The 21,214-nt window shown below is 36.5% G+C and overlaps 1 protein-coding gene across 1 annotated transcript in view; it reads right to left on the reverse strand.

Annotated features, from left to right (window-relative positions):
* Positions 1-21,214, reverse strand: part of LOC121411185 (zinc transporter ZIP12-like) — a 54,932-nt gene that overhangs the window by 11,179 nt on the left and 22,539 nt on the right. Inside the window, exons 3-9 of the mRNA XM_041603749.1 lie at positions 11,873-12,080; positions 9,634-10,085; positions 6,050-6,224; positions 4,927-5,096; positions 2,629-2,865; positions 2,073-2,177; positions 1,099-1,204 (exon numbers count right to left, since the gene is read on the reverse strand). Of these exons, the coding sequence (XP_041459683.1) occupies positions 1,099-1,204; positions 2,073-2,177; positions 2,629-2,865; positions 4,927-5,096; positions 6,050-6,224; positions 9,634-10,085; positions 11,873-12,080 (1,453 nt within the window). The remainder of the gene's footprint in view (positions 1-1,098; positions 1,205-2,072; positions 2,178-2,628; positions 2,866-4,926; positions 5,097-6,049; positions 6,225-9,633; positions 10,086-11,872; positions 12,081-21,214) is intronic.

The following is a 21,214-nucleotide window of genomic DNA, read 5'->3' on the forward strand; positions in this document are numbered from 1 at the left end:
GAAATAATGTCCCCGATTAATTTTGTCGCAAAATATTAAAAAATAAAAAAGATAAAGAAATACAAATAATAAAATGCATTAAAAAATTACTTTGGTACCGGATTTTTTTCCTTGACAGTTTTCAAAATGACACGAAGTATATTTTCACCACAATTAGCTTTCTAGGAGCTTTATTTAGTGAATAAGAGCAAAAAGTATGATTTCATGAATAAATTAGCATAGTTTATTCATGTTTCAACATTTATGACTTTTTCCAATTTACCTGTGCAACGATACAGATTATGAAATTCTCTACCTAAGGCAAATTGTTGTCACGATCGCACGATCCACAGCCGAGATCTTTAGGCTTGAAAATAGCCAAGATAAGCTAAAGTTAATGATCTATAATAGCAAGATATGACTCTCATTTAATAGGTAATGCGAGCGCGAAGCGCAGGCAATATTTACATTCTTGAAAGATTTTCTATTCTCCAAGCCTTCCTCTTACCTGATCTTATACATTTTTCTTTCTTCACTTGTCTTTCATCTTTCTTTCTGTTTCTCCTCTCATTCATGTTCCCCCTCTTCTTCAATTTACTTTCTTTTCCCCTATTTATGCCGCCAATAGCCGCCAATTTTTACTAGCTTTCTGAACTTATTATTTCGTAAACATTTTTACTTTCTTTGTTTAGAGATTGAGTCTAAATGAAATAAATCTGGTAAGTGTTCATGAAATACACTCAGTCTTGTCCGCAAATAATGTTTAAAATTTCACTGTTAAAAATACCACAAAACTATTTTCATTTCAACAATCTTCAAAACATCTGATAATTCATAATATTAACAAAAAAGGTTAGTTAATATTGAGAGTTCTACTGAAAGTTATTTCTGCTATATTTTGAAATAATTACTAAGACCAAAATAAAAAAATAAAATATCTGTAATTGAGATTTTACAGCTAGTTGTATAGTTTAAACCTCACATCATACGTCATACGTGATGGTAGTTAATATCTATTTCTAAATACTTTGTCTTGCGTCTATACAATTTTGATTGAAATATTTATTAAACTTAGCGCTCAATATACCAATCTTGTTAAAGTCTAGAATTTGTTTTTACCTCTCATCAAAAACGATCTGTCATCTTCATCCTTTTGTTCTTGAACGAGACTCTCAAAACCTCGATCTTCCGCGTCATTATTGCCATTCATGTTAATCGATAATGGCTGCGAAAGAAATAGTCAAGATAACGTAAAATATATAATTATTGTAAGATTGTTTTGATCTCTCAAAAGCGTACATGCACCCTAAAGCAATCTCAATTAAACAAATATATATGCAAAACAGCATGAGAGAGAGCCCCTTTTTATACTGATCACAACTAACGTTCTTAATTCAAATCAAATAATTCCGAATCCTTCATTGGTTTAACATTATTTTCAATTTCTATTCTTTGTAATTAACGAAATAATTTCTTTGTTTCTTAAAGAATTATGAGTAAGAAATACAATATATGCATGATAAGGTTGCTACCAGTCAATTAAACACCACAATTTAAAAAGCTTTTGAGGGTGATTGTTGTTTTGATATTCTAGCGTGAAAGAAGTCCTTGGACCCCGTTTTTATATAATTAGACCTGCTACCAATGGCATGTATACAAACAGTGCTATAAACGACTGAAATAAGAATCTTAGTGACCAATACCATTTTTTTAAAGCGACATGGCGTATTCAATATTTTATTGTTCGAAAGAATATGAAACTATATTTCCCTTGGCAAGACAAGATTGTGTCTGATTTTCCAACACCATGCCTAAGGAATTGAAAACGTACTATTTCGATGACCGTTCTGCTTCATATCTTTAATAGGGGAAGCAATACATAAATTAAAAAGGAATACGTTGAAATACACACTTGATTAAATTTTAGCGAGTACTGTCATCATATAACACTCCACTGATTGTAATCAAAATTGACTAATACATATAAAGTATTTGATAGAAATTGCCAAAGAACTGCGGCTCTGATTTGATACAAATAACAATTTGATAAATGACGTGCTAACATGGCAGTCATATTATATTGAAGAGATTACCGTTAAAGTGCTAGGTTCGGGAAGATTGGGAATGCCATTGTCTGTATCATTCAGCCACACTTGCTCTGATTGTTGGTTGAATACTGATGTCTTCTCATCGCAATCCTTGTTTGGAAAAGAAATAATAAGATATTATTCTACAGATTATTTTATAGACTGTGAAGAGAATAGATTCAAAGCTCACAGTAAACACGTGAACAGACTACCCCCCCCCCCCCCGCTCTTAATCGCAGACGCATGCAGCTTGGGAAGGTTTCGCTGACTTTCCTCAATTACAATATGACATCTATCTCTTTGAATTAGATTTATGAATTCACGTACATATTCTTCAGGTCCAGTGATATTACATTTGGTAAATGAAATAGCTGAATGCATTCCTAGTAAATACCAATATCTTCTATTCACATTTACTCTTCTATTATGAACACAGGTATGTATATATTTTAACATTGACTCGCTCTCATTGAGTTCAAATGTTTATTTTTATTTAAAAAATAAGGAAATTCATATTTTCGGGAGGGGGCGCTAGACTTTTACATCCAAAGACAATACTAACTTCTACTAATCTTGAACATCTTCTTGTCTCCGCATCTTCACTTTTCTTTCTGCTAAACAAGACATTCATCAAGGATTCAAAGAGAAAGAAGAAGTAAATAGCCCCCAGAACCGTCGCCATTTTGTACATGATATTCATCATATCGACCTCAACCAACATCACGCTGTGATCGTGACTACCATCTGGAGCATGATGTTCATGTTCGTCATCGTTACCGTGACTGTGAAGACCAATGGCCTGGCAAAAACGGCATGAGATAAAAATGTTAATATTAAACAAGAGGAGAATAACAAGAACACACCCAAAATACTAAAGTTAAAAAGTTTTTATGACGTATTCGTGACGGAGGCCTTTTGCTAAACTTAAAATCATTGAATTTTCAGATGCCAAATGTGCAAATTTATTGAGGAAAGTAAATAGGCCTATTAGAATTCCATAAAGCATAGTTGCATGATCCAAACTTAGCTATGTGATGGCCACCTTTCACCTGTTTCTCTCCCCTTTTCACTACCTTTCTTCAATCAAAGGGGTGGTATCCTGCCCCCTGTGTGACGTCCATGAATGAAGTTCTACCAAACATATATGCAAGTTAAAAACATTTTCAGTGAAATCATTTTTCTTTTGCCTTCATGTAAATGAAATAGTTTGAGAGCATTCCCATGATCGGATACCCTTGCCTGTATTCTGAACTCGGGTTTAACTCAGACCAACGTATAACCCCGGGGGGGGGGCACTCGACCAAAAAAGTGGTGGGGGTGTGCCGCGGGCGAGACAAAAAACGGGGGCCTTGGAGCGGGCTTATTGTAAAAAGGAGGGTCCTCGGAACGGGCATCGGAACGACAAATGTTTGTGAAAACGGGGGTCCTTGGAACGGATCGCCAGCGTGTGAGCGCGTATGCATCCCTACGGAACGGTCATGCGTGCATGATGCAGCTAGCGCGGCCTCCGCAGGGGGAGCTCTGCGGCCGCTTTTCACCAAAATTGCAGCTCATTCAATGCGATCGGAGCGGCGTAACGAAAAATATGCGATGCTCTGGAGCGGATTTCTCTCTTCTCTTTTCTCGATAAGAAAATGCTATGCCTTGGAGCGGCTTTCTTTGTTCTTTTTCTCAACAAGGCAAAAATGCTATGCCTTGGAACGGAAATTTGAGTGTGAAAATGGGGGTCCCCTCCGCGGCACATACCCACTATGCATTATATACTGAGTGCCCCCCGGCCCCCCCCCCGGGCGTATAACCCTTTGTCAAGAGCCGAAAATATCACGAGTGAACAATGTTTAAATTGTTTGTGATCTTTACTTTGTTATTTCCTCATGCTTTAATGGTGACAAAAAATAGTTAACATTCCCTGCCAGCTGGTTATGAATGAGGTAAATGTCAAATGAGATGATAAATTGAACTTGTACTGTTAAACCACAACTTTATAGTTAAGATAAAACCCGAGCCTAGAAAACATGCCTTTAACGTTCAGACTTTAGCATTCTACATTCGAACCATTCATAAAGTCACGCGTTTGCGAATAAAATGATTTATGGAACATTTAATGTCCGGGTCATTACGAGGTTACTAGGTAACGAAGGCGGGGAGAGGAAAAGACAGAATAGTACGATGAACATTTACCCAACATTCACGGATACTGACTAATTGATCTGTAGGGGACATACGATGAAAACAGCATGAAATTCAGGGATGAAAAACAAAACGAAGAGTTCATTAGAGGAAAGACATGATGAGGGGAGTATAGAGAGAGGAAATTTACATTGACTTTACGAGTTTCTTATTAATAGATACAGACCAAAGTTCGAGCATCGTAAACTCATCTCTTAAGAATGCATCATGTTCCGGGAGTACAAGTCATCTCGATCTCAACCCGATTTTTTTTCACCGTGTCTTAAATGATATTCTGACCACAGAGCACACCACTGATTAAATCATTCGGCTTCAAAGTGCGCGTGGTACATCACGAGGTTAAAATTTCCATATTCAACTTCAAAGCCTTGCATATAATGAATTCTAACTGTGAGCGGGTTGATCTCATCGTGGGGGAATCGTGAATAGATCGTAAAGAGATCGTTGTGAAGAGATCGTGATGATTAGTTAAAGATCAGTGGATCAATAGGAGCTAGCATCACTTTGGCTATCCCTGACCAACGATCGACTGGCCTTGCAATTTTCTTTATTTGTAATTTCTTGTCCTTTCGCCAGAAATAAAATACATAATCGAGTATAAACGATTTTACCATTATCGTTGTCATCATGAGAAGAGAGAAGAAGAGAGAGAGAGAGAAAAAAAGTTTACCTGTGGAATAAGATGCATGAGTGCATCTCCCGACATAGTACTGATGGAGAGGGCCACAAAGGCATGTATGACGTATTGTTGAACCGGGTCACTGAGACAGGGTAGAATAAGAACGGCTAATATTGATGATGCCGTGATGATGAATACCGCTAGCGTTCCATAACCATACACTGAATTAAGAAAAAGTTGAAAAAGACAGAAAACAAGTTTAAAGATCTTAAAATAATAAAGGTATACTACACCAAGGAATCAGTTTGATAAAACCAGTCACAGCTGGAGCATTCATGACTCCCTCCACATCGATCAAAGGTCAAAACCCCACAAATATCAAGTACTAGTACATTTGAAAAAACAAATAAAATGAAACCATATAATTATGATGTTTAAAATTCAATCACAATTCAACTCAACATGAGAAGTTCGAATAATCATACATATATACTTCATGTCCCTTAAAATGAGAATAATGCCGTTGGGGTTTTATATTCAAGGTTTACATTGAGAGCTTAAAACATTCAATGATAAATAAAGGGTGAATCTAACTAATTTTGGATTTAAAACAAAATGTCCACGACTTAATTTCAAATTATTAGGCCTTATCGAATTTAAATTCCTTTAATTGGGGAGGGGGCGTCCTACTCCCTCATTCAATTACAAGAAATCATAGCTAAGACTTTCTTTAACAAAATAACCCATGATACAATCTCCCGTTTTTCTTTCAATATTATTACGTGATACAACATGTGGAGATGGCTTATGATGTAAACATAGCACTAAACGGCCATTTCCATTCATTGGATGGTGACTCCCCCCCCCCTTAAAAACGACACAATTACTACTTTGCTTATGTTGGGCATGTCAAGTTCACACGTCTCACTAGGAATTGTCTGTTTATCACCAAGACAATAATTATTGTCAGAATAAAAAAATACCAAAATGACGGAACTATATTTGGCAATTAATCTCTAAGGTCCTAATGTGCTAATAGGGGAAACTCTAAGGCCACGAAAAATAGTTGGCCTACCTTGTACTACCCCCCCCCCCCCCTACATACACTTTCTGTCCCTTCTGATGAGTCCTTCTTCCCCAACCCCTCCCCCTCCCTCCAAGGGTTGAACTTCACCTTCCGCAGTAGACAAAGGCCCTACAGGACGCACATCAGTATGCCTGTCGGGGTTACAAGCGTCCGTGATGATTTGATGTAAGATAGCAGGACAGAGTTCACTGAACTGCCTCTCTGAGATCCCCAGGGCCTCGTTGATACCAAATATATCCAAGAGTTGATCACCAGAATAACACTGAAACGAGAAGTGAATAATCATTATGTAATTATCAAGGTCTGTATTGCTTCTGATCGAGGGATGGAAGACAGGAGGTTAGGCTCAGTTTCATATAACTTATCAATTGTATTTTTATTTTTAACTCACTGAGTTTACAAAAGCAGAATAGATTATCACTTATTTTGATTCATCTTAGGAACCGACTGTCAAATACAAAAATAGTGCACGAAATGGGTGGGAAATATATCAGACTAGTAAGGGTGTAATACGCCATTTTTGCAAGACAATGCAGGGTATTTTCCTTATTTCCCTGAAGACGCGATGAGGGCTGGACGTGAACACCATCATCTCTCAGCGGTTCAAAGTAATCCGTCTGAGGCGCGTCTGTAGAAAACGTCTCATACCCTTGACAGCATTTGCAGTAAAAAGCAAACATTCTTTGCATAACCAAATGATCAATATAAATTTAAACCAGATTGTTTGACATATAGTAATGGATATCAATGAATCCTTGAAGATTTAAAATGCTTTAAAATGACAGTTGGTTGATTTAGCATTCGAAATAAATATATGAATAAACAAAACATTCATGGATTAGAAAAAACGGAACCGAAAACGGTATGGATCCAGCATATTATCCTATTATATATTCTCATCAAGTTAAACAAATGAATACTATTTTTCTACTGTAATATTTCTTATATATTCAAGTACCAATTTTTAAATATAAATTAATTTAAAAAAGGAGAAAGAATTGACAAGATTAAGAACTGATTCAGCTTACAGTAAATTAATTCAGTCTTCACAGAGGCAAAAATGTGGTACCTAGACCCCGACAGTAATTACTTATTGTCATAACGGGTGAGCACATTTGATGAATGGCCATTTGAAATTATGAAAAACCAAAACAAAATAAAGCTCTTTTAAAAAGCACTTTCAATTGATAAAATAGAGGTAATTGCATTCAAATTAAATTCATGATACTCACATACTTTGAGAACTAGAAGAGCTTGTTATGTTTTTTTTGGGGAAAAGTATCAAATAATAAATAACATAAAAATAACATAATTATTTTGTAAATAGTTGTAACAGGTAATTTTCCGTAATTTAGAAAAAAAAAATTTAAGGGGAGGGGGGCTTCATTACTGGAAATTTGCACTGTTTTACGTGAGACTACATAGTGCAATAAGAATAAATAACTATGCTGCAGGAACTGTTTTTTTTTAAGGAGAAACAGTGTAATACCCCTCACCCAATGAAGCGACTTATAATTTAGTGTTGTAAAGATAATCAACTGTCTGCAATATATATTTGTCGCGTTCTGCTTCAATACAGATGAAACACAAGCACTGTTATGATGAAACATAATTAGTTTGAACTTTAATAAATTTTCAATGCCGACCGAAAAAAGTGAGAACTTCAAATACTATTGATGGACAAAAAGTGCCGTGCCCAACATGAACAAATGTTATCATTCTTTGATTGAACATGACTTCTTAAAACATTCTTTGGAGTTGAAACGAGCAAACTATTTCTAAAATAATAATAAAGGTGCTATCAAACCATGTCATTAGATTCAGTAAACCATGCCTGCGTACATCACATGTACATTCACCACTTCTTGGGGATAATTTGAGCCAGTGGCAGTGTGAAACTCTCATGTTGCTTGGTGATTACAACTACTTTCACAACATACCAGGACTCCGTTGCACAAAAGTTACTATTATGGTAATTTTGTGATCAAATGGTAACTACAATGGTAACAATGCTCATCAGCCAATCAAAATCAAGCATTCCTATTTAGATACAATTGGATGGTCAAGTTACCATAATAGTAACTTTTATTAGATAGACACTATGTCAAAGGACGCTATTCCGCAGGAGGTTTCGGATTCATGACGCTCTGGGGATTTTATCAAAATGTTTGTCTGACAAGTTGTCATATCTGACAACTTTCATTTATTCTGAATTTTCTGATTAGCTTGGAAACACAGCTCCTTTGGTAGTTGTCGGATAAAACAGGGTTTGTCGGATAAAATGTCCGACAAATCCTTTCATGAGACGCTCCTCAGATGGAAAGGCATAAGTTAGAACCCCTACACCACGGCACTTCTACTATGACGGGATTGTGTTGGGCGAGCAAATCATTATCCCCCCCCCTCTCAATTCTTCGTGACTCACAAGTTAATACCACGTGACCTCATGAGTGGACAGGAAAAACCCTTGCCATGACACCACATCAAAATAGAACATCATTCATCGCCAAATAAACCAAGACAAACTGGTTCAAATAAAGGACTAACCCTCGATGGGAATACAGTCACAGGTCGAGACGAAAGGGGCGAAGGAACACGATTGATCACGGAGACCGCTTTAAATGCCAAAGAAAGACAATCTGTTTTGTTTGTTTCAAGAAGGAATTCCTAGATGGGTTGACGTTTACCTTTGAAGATGCAAGGTTTTTTTTTAAAATTGCACATCTGCACACTACCTGTAACCTTGAAACAATATCTTACAGATAAGTTCTTGACTGAACCTTCTTCTATAGCAACAGTTCACCTGCTTTCTTTAGCGCTCTTTCTGGCAATATGCGGTCACTATTGTGATGTTAAGAAGGAAGGAGTCCTTAAAGAATGACTCATGTAACTGAACTGTCTACTCGACTTAAACCGAACGAACGGAAACATGGAGAGAACGTCCGTCCTCTTCAATAAATCGTGAGGTATCCATGATGATTAAAGGGGTTGGATAGGTGCAAGGGGGTTGGTTCGACCTGTATAAGTGAGGTCTTGTCATTCGTCAATCTTATCGTGTTCGTTGACTGAAATTTAGATAACGGCAATGTGTTGGGATTCGAAGTTTCCCTCCTGACTTAGATGGCATGCATCGATTAATATGGACGTGTATACTTTCACTACATGTATTTTGCCTGATCATATTTTATAACACACACTTCGTCTTTCAGTACTTCGAATGCCAACAAATTTGCTGTTTTTTTTACGTTGTTCTAAGGAGCTAGATTTGAATTAAGATTATTTTACAAGGAGTGTAAATATGACAAATTTATCTTCCAAAGACAGCAAATATGATCTCCTTTTGATGGGATAACGTACATCTCTGAGACGTTTTTACGTTCTTGCTTCGATATGTGCGCCAAATGGGACTACTGCTTTATAATCGTTCCCCCGATCGCTTACTTTGCTCCAACGTATTTGCCTGGTAAAAAATTCTGGCTACATGAGTGAAAAAAGCCTACCTAGAAGAAATTGTAAATAATTTTTTTTCAGTACCCTGATTTGTGAAACGTTATAAGTATTTTATATGGAATAATGAACACACCCCCCAAAAAAAAGATAAATAAAGAGAGAAAAAAAGAGTTTGTTGATTAAACTTATTGAATTTACAATATCTATACACTCGGGCTAACCTGCTGAAAGGTGTCATTTTCTGCGTGATGTTCGTGTCCTGGGGAATGGAGATGTGTTGCTCTTCTTTTGGTTCGGTGGTCATTGATAAGGTTTCTTTCCAGCAGAAACCCGAAATGATGCGGTGGTCCATGACCATGTCCATGGTGGTCGTGGTGACCATGAGCACCATGCCCGGCATGTGGATCCAGTGTCGGTGTTACCGACGTTGTTTTATTCGTAGGCCCGTGACCGCCAGGTCCGTGCCCATGGTCGTGCCCGTGGTCGTGCCCATGGTCGTGTCCTGTTCCCTGTCCTTGGTCAGTCGTGGATCCCCGGCCGAAGGTAGGACCACTGTTGGCGTGGTCATGGTCATGGTGGTCGTGACCGTGGTCATGGCCGTGATGTCCACCTTCTGCTGATTGGTCGGTCAGAACAAAACCGAGATCGAGAATGCCAAGCAGACGCTGAAGTCCTGCAATTTTATCAGTGGAATGGAAAAAAGGTGCGATTAATCATTGAACATAATCATTAATTCTGATAGCATTGAAAGTTTGAAAGGAGTAAAGCTACATTATCACTAGGTCATTTTGCAATGTATTCGAGTTCTATAGATGAAAATTTTTAAAACCATGCTCACCAAACAGCAAATTGATTTTGATAGATTATATTCAACTTCATGAAAACGTATGTACATTTTCGGCCAAGCATCCCCCCTAAAAAGGGTCTGATAACTAGGTCTCCGCCATTACAGAGATATTTGATCTAATGAGGCGAGGCCCCTTCAAGCCCCCCCCCCCCCATCTACCTCTAGTACTGACAAATTATCGAGTAAATGCTCATCTTTTGAAATTTATCATCGAATATCATAAGTTCAAAGGCAAAAGCCTTTTACTGAATAACGATATGTTAGAATATTAACTGTATTGCATAATTGTTTAGACATGGCAACCCATTTTGATTTATTACAATATCATATGAAAAGTTGTAATATTCGGATTTCATATATTACAAAGAAAAAGAAGTTGGGAGAAATCATTGCACTATCACACGGGGTAGTTTTGTAGTTTGTATAATCGGCTCAAATACTTTATGTACTGATTGAGTGTTGGTTCGAATATATATTTTTCTTGTTTGAAAAATCCCTATTCATGAATATCCGACAGTTCAATTTGCTAACCAGATTGTATGATTTTATTACCACTTGTTTTATTTCCAACTTTGTACAGTTACACCATCGAATGTATCGTAGCACGAAGAACATGTTTAAGAGGAAAACGTACACTATGAACACCTTAATCATTAACAACTTCCTGACCTTGTCTTGTTTTGAAACATTAAGACATGAATCATAACGTGCAATCTCATCCTCCAGAATTTCAACTTTAACTGATTCGAAAGCACTATGTTAAAATAGTTTTACACTGAAGGTTCCCAGAGTCAAACAATGTCCTGTGATGGAAATAATGGTTTGAAAAATCCCCATCGAAATGGGCATCTATTGCATAAGATTATTTAAAGGTCGAGTTTATTCCAACAGCAACATTTATTTTCATAAAGAATAAAAAGAATCAAATAACAAAAAAAAGCAAATTTTCTCAAAGTTTGATCTCATATATAGTGGTACCTCTTTAAGTTGAAGTTTAGTTATCAACCACTCTAACATAATTAAATGGTAAAGAAACGATGACTAATATAAGTGAAGGGTATACAAAATCATAAAAAGTGAGAATGCCATGGCAACTTCAAGAATCATTTTGGAAATGAGGTTTTGTAATCGTGGGTGGAAATAAGCAAGGTCCAGACATTAGTTTCCCCAAGAAGTATGACCTGTGACCGGGGTAAGGAAAACTGGATTTAGAAAGGGTAAGGGGAGATAGGGAGGGAGAGAGGAAATATAGGGGAAGATAGAAAATGGATAAGGCGGAATAGGGGAAAGTGTGAGCGATAAAATGTAGTGGGACGACAAATATGGGTATGCATTATAGTTGAAGTTCCCCGATCGAAAGGGTAAGGGGAGAGGAAAAGCGAAAGAAAAGATTGAAATATTTAATTATCCTTCGGACATCATTTTAAAATCTGTTACAAAAGTACACAATAAATTTTCCAGCTAAAGTAGCCATTGTTTTTATTATTAATGTTCTCGTTAGCACCTCCCCCGTATATTCTGTCTCCTCACTAAATCCCAGTCGGTGAGTTTGTAGAAAAAAATCTTACAGGTAGATATTTATAATTTTTTCAACATATCAAGAACGACCTTACCTGCCTCTCGTATGATATGGTTGCTACCAAACTCGTCGAAGATGTAATCCGAAAAGTAGGAAGGAGGGACAAGAAGACCCTCGCCAATACAGTGTCCATGGAGTAGGGAACTTACTAAGTGGGCAGCTAAGATCTCCAAACCAGACTGAGCGATATCATGTTCGTCGGGGATGCTGGCAGCTTTGATCAGTGTGTGAGCCTCAAAACACTGAAAAAATATAATAGATGAAACTTTTAATCGATCTGTCTGCAATTAATTTTCATGTCATTTCGGTTATTTCCGTTTCCAAGAATATAGATCAGAAGAATGAATGAGTCGTACCAAGCAAAAAGATGCAACCTACCAATAAGAAATAATCAATTGACAGCACATCACATTCTTAAATGTTGAATAAGGAGGATTTAAGCATCAAATTCCTAAAATAAAAAATCAAAACCTTAAAGTTTACAAAATCACTAGCTTACGGCGCAAAGTTATAAATATAATATTTATACAAAATTAAAATACAAACGAAATGCGGGGAAAAGGGAAAATAAAAAAGTGGAAATAAAATATCTTGAATCAAATGGAAACTTTGGATACACAAAGGAAGGATGAATACATATATTCATTTTCTATGTTTTCATTTAAAATCCACCTTCTTTTCTGCTTGCCCTTCATTTAAAATATTTTGTGATGGTAATGGTATAATACAGGAATATATCATGTTTACACCATACATTATTCTAGTATCCATACACTTATTGGGTGCATAGTGCATACTGTATTTTTATATTTTTTACATATTTCAAGTACTCACACCCCCCCCCCCCGAGAGAGGGAGAGAGAATAAATTTATGATTGCTAAATGAATAGGAGATGAAAATTATCACGAATCTCATTAACCAACTTTGTGATACCATGGATACTGAGCATCATTATTCGTGGAAACTTAGAGAGATCTATAGTACTTTAGCCAAGGATTTATTTCAATATTTTCTGGGTACCTCACAGCTCTCTACTAAACAATAACAATGGCCTTGAGTGACTCATTTCTACTTCTGCCCATCATGACTATTTGCATTTAAAGCTGTCTTACATTATATAATAAGGCAATGAAACAATGTTTTCTCTTTAAAAACAGAATGATGGAAAGAAGAAACAGGTGCAACGTTGTTAGCAATCACAAGAATGATTTTATTAGTGAAACTGTTTGTTGTTTTCATCGCAATTGTAGGTAGGATGCAATTTTGTGGCATCACAAACATCTCATCAATACGCCTAGTGTAATTCATTGTTTTAAATAAAGATTGAAAACAATCTGACATGCGCATTCAATTTACAGTCAGATGCATTCGGTCACTTTATAATCAGATGCATTTTGTAGCCCTATAAACTGAACATCGCTAGTGTTAATTTAACACCATATGAAAGTAGTGAAACCATAAGGAATCATACAAAAAAGTAATTTATGTAATTCGTATTACACGGATACTTTTACGGAATAGCTGCATAACTGTGACGTCAAAAATTAAATATTCATAATATCATAACTCTGCTTATAGATTTTCGCCAAATTGTCATTTATGGGCTTCTTTCTTTTTCTTTCTACTTTTATCGAAATATTTTGACCTCTTCGTCGTAAAACGTTGCAGGGGAATTCCTGATAGTCCCCCCTCCCCAAATTATGCAGAAAAAATCTCTACATTTCCTGTATATTCTTCGGGGTTTGGCGATTTATACCTGAGAAGGGAGTTTTAGCAACAGCTAGGCAGACGCTTTCTAAAACGTAAAGAATCTATTATCAAATGCCCTTCAATACAATGAAATCTTTGTTGAAGATCGGACAGCAGTTTCATCAGCTCTGACACGTCGGACGAAACTGCTTTTCCGATACACCGACCCTCGGTTAAGATTCCAATGTGATTTGACTTGCGTTTTCAATTTATCTGCTGCCTTGTAGCTAGGATTCATTCTGCGTCGCGGAGCAAAAACTTGCTAGACTTTACAGGACGGGGCAGTCGGGGATGCTAATACAGGTAGTGTATAACGAACATAATTATTTTCCTACACGCCATGTACAGGAGGGTCGTGAGGCCCCATTACGGAATTTTCGCTGAGCAACATACAATACGGAATAAGTGAATGTAATGTCAAATACCCGCCAAATCTTTTTCTACATATGCAGTTCTCGGTCGCTCCGAGGTAGCTCCAATATTCACACTCTGCACGAATGCTATAACATGACCCTCGACAGCCTATTAGTAGGGATGAGTAATGCAGCAAAAGAAGAATGTCAAGCCATATAAAAATCATATCATGGCGATATGAATATTTTAGTTACATAATCAATAGCTGGTGTCTAGAAGTCTTCCGGCAGAATGAGTCGCATCATGTTCACTAAACGAATCTGACAAATTGCCTGAATTATTGAACTTGTGAACTTGTATCAGTTCAACATACAACAAGGCAAAAGCAATTTTGTGTCTCGCCCACTTATGAAAATAACCAGAAATATCATGATTTGTGAGGGCACGCAAGAGGATTTTATCGAAACTTCATTGTGAAATGACTGGGATGGAATAGCACTTGTCATAAGAGCCTTGCACGTAAACTTTAATGTTGACCTGAAAATGACCTTTGACCTTACCATGTGACCTCCGACTGGAGCATAACATGCACGTCCCCCAAGTCCATCTACCATCAAAGTTTGGTTGAAAAACGACATACGGTTGCGGAGTTAGGTGTCATAAGAGAGTCTTGCATGTAAACTTTAACGTTGACCTGAAAGTGACCTTTGACCTTACCATATGACCTCAGACTGCAGCAATAAGATGCAGGTCCCCCAAGTTCATCTACCATCCAAGTTTGGTTGAAAAGCGACTTACGGTTGCGGAGTTAAGAGTCTTGCATGTAAACTTTAACGTTGACCTGAAAATGACCTTTGACCTCACCATGTGACCTCCGACTGCAGCATAACATGCACGTCCCCCAAGTCCATCTACTTACGGTTGCGGAGTTAAGAGTCTTGCATGTAAACTTTAACGTTGACCTGAAAATGACCTTTGACCTTACCATGTGACCTCCAACTGCAGCATAACATGCACGTCCCCCAAGTCCATCTACCATCCAAGTTTGGTTGAAAAGCGACATACGGTTGCGGAGTTAGGTGTCATAAGAGAGTCTTGCATGTAAACTTTAACGTTGACCTGAAAATGACCTTTGACCTTACCATATGACCTCCGACTGCAGCATAACATGCAGGTTCCCCAAGTCCATCTGCCATCCAAGTTTGGTTGAAAAGCGACTTACAGTTGTGGAGTTAGGTGTCATAAGAGAGTCTTGCATGTAAACTTTAACGTTGACCTGAAAATTGACCTTTGACCTTACCATGTGACCTAGACTGCAGCATAACATGCAGGTCCCCCAAGTCCATCTACCATCCAAGTTTGGTTGAAAAGCGACTTATGGTTGCGGAGTTATGTGTCATTACAGGTTTGTGACGGACGGACGGACGACGGACGACATTTTGATCCTTTATACCCCTTTCAGTAACTCGCTGGCCCGGGCTAAGTCGTAAAATTTTGAGTTTATGAATGGCGCGGGCCAAAATAGCCCGCGCCAGGCCCGGGCTATTTTGGTGCTGCTTTTATCAGCACCAGACCAGCGCCAGGCCCGCACCAGGCGCCGACCAAAGAGTTTATGAACGGATAGCAGCACCAGGCCCCGGCCAAAATTCCTCACACGGTCAAAGGTCACACAATTCTGGCCGTGCCTCCGCATCGCGTGTACATCAAATTTACCGCGCGAATATTCAGCGAATACGGAGCACTTCCGCTCTGTATATGGCGTGTTCAGTTACCATGACAATTTGCCCTTACGTGCCCGAGTTTTTGAATGGGTGATCGTAAAAGTGGCGCGGCTCTGCTATAGTTACTGAAAGCATTTTTTATCGCTTGGTGCGGACTATTTTAGCGCGGGCCTGGTACGGACCAAAAAATCATTACTGAAAACGGCATAAGTCTCGCCTTCACCTCTGGTGGGCGAGACAATAAGAACGGTTAAACGAGCTTGGCCGATTTACGAAATTGAATTCATCGTTGGTATAATTAATGAACAAATTATGGGATGATTACTTTTAGTCCTATACTTCCCCCAAAGTTACAGTACAATTTCACACTCCACGATCAGAGTCACAACGAACGACCCTCTCCAGGGCGACATCTACACTTTAGTAGATAGTACTTCTTCCGGGATCATGAATGAAAGTTCATTGTCCATCTTGATCCCGTTGGTTCTGACAGACGGTCATTCACAGGGCGACTTTTAATCGCCTTTGAACAGTGGGTAATTAATTCGGTGAGTCATTAGTTATTTCAATATCCTTTGGGCATCTCAGAAAGTATTTTGGGAAGTCTGTCACTATATTCGTATCAATCATGCCACAGAAGTGCAAATTAATTATCTCTCAATGAGAAACGTAAAATTGCTATGAAACATATTGGGTGATATCTAATGAAGGTTCAATATCTAATGAATTGAATTGAATTTATTTTATTTTCATACTTCACAAGATAACAAAATAATTACATAATACAAGAAATACATTTGATTACATAGAAAATACAAAGATAATGGCAGTAAATAAAGTGAAATATGAAGGAATATAGAACCTGCATGAAAAGCAGAGCTTGTAATGTCTGCAGGTTCCTTAAAGTAATTATAAAGTTCGTAAGGAGATCGGACACTAAAGAATAATTAGACTACAAAGGAAAAGCCAAAGATTAACGCAAAATTCACGGGATAAAGAATTATAGGAAAAGTGGACAGTGCGAAATATAGCAGGGGGATGAGCGAAGAACATAATAGTCAAAAACTGTACCACATTATACCTTTAAAAAGGTACAAATCAAATACATTATATATTCAGCCAGTGCGTCTTAACGATGTCCATAACTGGACAAAAGAAATGATTTCAGTTTACATTTAAACAGCTAGTTATTTCGTTTGGAAGATTATTCCAAAGCCTTGGTCCTTCGAATACAATTGTTCTTTGAGCAAATAACGTACGAGTACGTGGAAGGTGAAATGAGTCCCTTTGGCGGGTGGGGTAAGAATGGATGAGGTTGTTTCTTTGAAACAAGGAAGAAAACATTTCCGGTAGACCATCTTTTGAGAGTTGAAACATGAATGTACCCAAATGAAATTCGTAAAGATCATGAATTTTCAGGATTTTATTATTTTTTTTTAATAATGGATTTGTGTGTGCATAAAAGTCAGATGGGTTAATTACTCTAAATGCCCGCTTTTGGAATTTTTGTAAATAACGTTTCTAATACAGTCTTGTTTGTATTATCCCAAGCCAATATACCATAATTTAATCGTGATGAAATGAGAGTTATATATAAGTTTAATAGTAAATAATCAGGGAAAAAGAATTGTAGCTTGTTTAAAATACCAATACTTCTAGATGTCAATTTACTCAAGTAATTAATGTGACTCTTCCAAGACAAATCATGATCAATATAGCCCAAGAAATTTGGTGGATTCAACCTGTAATAAATTTACATTATCCATGACTACTTGACCACGTAAATTTTGAGAGAATTACTGATAATCATAAATTAGTTTTCTTAACATTAATTGACAACTTGTTAGCTCTAATCCAAGACTGAACTGATAGAAGTTCTGTATTCAAAGTATTAAGTAGCGTATGTGGGTCACGATGAGACAGAAAAAGTTTAGAATCATCAGCAAACAAAATAAATGACAAAATATTGGAAGAATTCTTAAAATCATTAATGTAAAGAATAAAAAGTAAGGGACCAAGGAGTGATCGTTGGGGTACTCCGCAAGATATTGATTTCAAACTAGAATTTATACCTATATAAGAAACAAATTGTTTACGAGAACTGGGGTAGCTCCTGAACCAATCCAAGGTAGCTCCTGAACCAATGAAGGTTCTAATGAAGGTTGTTTCGAAATTAATTTTATTATTTTCACGTTCTTTTGGATTTATCAATCATAACCTTTTAAATTGTAAACCATAATTTCCTTATGAGATAAATGTTCCTTAATTATGCTGATAAGTATACTACTTTGATCGCTAAAGACCAGCGCGCACCTTACGATTGGTCTGCCATCCGATTTTGGAATAAATGTAGTGGAATTTGATGTTAACATTGATACATGGAATATCTTACTGTGTACAGTTCTAAATCATCGTACGAATAATTATTTTCAAATCTGAAACTATATGCCATCATCCTTATTAGAATAAAAGTAATTTTGTGTCCAGCCACCCCACAACCAACGATAAGTCGCTTGGGAAGGTTTTCTGATATAATAGCAAAATAAGTGAGTTGATCTTCCAAAAGCAAATGAAAAGTTTGCCTATTTGAAAAAAAAAACTTTTTTTTTCATGTCAAAATTTCAAGTTGTAGAGTTGTATGAAAAACTAAATACAGGAGTTTCTTTGACACAAGAGTTTAATTCCTTGGAACATGTTGGAAGTTTCATTGAATTTGCACAGGGTGTACTTTCATGCTTGAGTGAACTTTGCACTTCAAACATTTTTTCTTTTCTTTTATAAAGCTGTCGCTTAGTTTCACCGACATTCAATCAAGTACTTTTGTAGGTTATTGTTGATCAATTTTGACAAGTTAAATATCAATTCAAAGCTTAAGATGTACTTTTTAAAATTCAATAAAGGGTCTAAAAATCTATTTAGGGCGACTTATTGTTGGTTTGGGGTTGGCTGGTCACATTCAATATATATAGTAGCAAGCGTATGATTGTCAACAAATTGAAACTAAATTGGCATTTACTCCAAAATAAAGGCTTGCAATCATTCAAAATTGTTATATCAGTATTCTTTCAATTAATTGATACTTTTCATTCACATTTTCAGAAAATGAACAAAATGGGATTTATTCGTGGCCCAATCGTAAGGTGTGCGGTGGCCTCAAGACTGTATCCGAGCGCCCTGAAGATTTCAAAATAGACCTAACTTTACATTTAAAAAATCTTGCATGTAAACCATTTCCTGCTCGAATCACTACACGTCTTAGATCCGCGTTATAGATATGAATTCATTGAGTTCTTATATGCATCTCTCATTTCCTAGGGGCAAGGACAGTCAGCAAGTAGGTCGTTCGATGCCATGGGCAGACGACAGATTAGCTCAGATTCGTCATCATTCATAGTACCGCCTTGAGTTTGACCAGAGTTTCTTATCCATCAACTACATGTAACTGATCTGTATAAAAATGGGGAACGACAATAACTCTTAGATATTTACATCCGAGACAGATTTAAGACCAACCGTAAATCTGGGGGGGGGGGGGGTTGAAAGTTGTTTGTTTCTGACAAAATTTTAACAGAAAAGTGTCCACCATCACTGGTAAATCCTGGATCTGCAGCAGTTTATGACAGACCGAATTCTTCTCTTCAACACGTTTAAGGAAGATTTAGGGGGCTAAGGTCTTTTCATGTTTTTTTTCTTTATTTTTGGCTCCACATACTGCAGGACATAGACATCTCTGCTATTATCATTAAACAAACCTTATAGAATCAGTGTTTGGTATATATTTACTATGACTATCCCATAGCATTTTCCCGCCATAATTGACGAAGGGTGTAACAGTGAAATCAGGCAAACTATATATGCATCTGAGGGAGGGGCATGTAGCTTGCTTCGATTTTTTTTTCCTTTTAAAATTTGCTTTTATATTTGAAAAACAGAATATTACAGACGACATTAATACGTTCCCCGATTTACTGCCAGTCATAAATCCTCGTAAGATCCTGGTCAAATTGAGCAAAATAAATATTTAGAACCCAATTTACATTTAGCAGCAAGGTTTATTATCTACAATATATAGATCGTATAACAGTTTTCTGGTTTATTTCATGTGAATTAAATAACTGATCTTGAAATTTGGTTTACCATAATCATGAAAAAAAGAAAAAACATATACAGCGAGTATCAAAATGATTTCGACATTTTAGCTCGAATTTATGCTTAGAGTGATTTTACTATACTAAAAAAAAATCATGATTTGACCCATTCAAAGATTATATAAAGCAGAATGATAACTTTGATAAATGATAAAAATGATAAAATGCTTTGCATTTAAGAACATTAAAAGAAAGATGGGGAGTGCATGATGTCATCGCGTGTCTCATGTGTACACTATCATGATGTTTATGTAACCCTTTTATGAGATTATAATTTTAAATGTATAATCAAAGTTTAGGCGATTTCGATTCAACTTAAAATTTTTGACATTTCCAGCATTATGTATTTTTTGATTTCTTCTTCTTTTCATTCAAATAAACTGTTTGTTCGAGGGGACATGGCCTATTAGATAATATCATTACGTACCTCGGTTTTATAACTGGTGTTTCGAAATATTGGAAACAAAAATATCACAATATAGCAAAACAAACAAGATTAGGGACGAAAATATCCGATGGATGCAGGAATAAAACACACAGTAAATGAAACAATGCCTTGGAATCTTCCGAAATTTTGTCAATTTATAGCATGAAACTCAATAATACGATTCCAAATCAGTTGCTATTTATGGAACCATAGTCTTTATATTTTCAAGCAGGCCTCTTAAAGATTTAAAGTTGATCCAAAGTTATCGACTTCCTGTTATATACCTTGATGTGTTCATTGAATTTCAAAACAATTTATATATAGTATACAGTATTTTTATTTATTTTTATTTGTATTATTTTTGTGATATATATATATATATATTTTTTTTTTTGGGGGGGTGGGAGTGTTTTTATTTTTCCTGGTATTAGACGTGTAAATTTTTATGAAAGCCCTTTTATTTCAACGTTTAAAGATGGAATATATGACTTCATATTCTTTATGAACTTGATTCAATCTTCGCAAATTATCAAAAATGTTAAGATTTTTTTTTGTCAATCCATATAGTTATAGCCTACTGTAGTGACTATCCTACTCCATCCCTACCTCTGCTCCACTCATTCTTTACTTACAGTCATCTGTCCTGAAACTTATATTGACTGAAATAATAACACTTAATACAGGTATGAATATCAATATGTATATATTTTTGTTGATGCTTCCAGTTTTCAATTACATCTGATGCTGGATATGCCGTCGTCGTCATTTTTGTTTAAAACTTTCATTTTTATCATTTGCAAAAATAGTCAACTGCTGCATTATACAATAGTGTTTAAACCGCTAGCTTGTGCCTCTTATCTATTTTCTTTTTAACACAGGAGGAGTCTCGGGTTTCCTTTCGAGTTATTTTTAAACGTAGAATCCGGAAGTTTGAAAAGTCATTCCACTCAACCCTTACTCGCCCCCAATTTTGTAT

This window comes from Lytechinus variegatus, chromosome 3 (genome assembly GCF_018143015.1).
Source record: "Lytechinus variegatus isolate NC3 chromosome 3, Lvar_3.0, whole genome shotgun sequence".
In the NCBI taxonomy this organism is placed as follows: Eukaryota; Metazoa; Echinodermata; class Echinoidea; order Temnopleuroida; family Toxopneustidae; genus Lytechinus; species Lytechinus variegatus.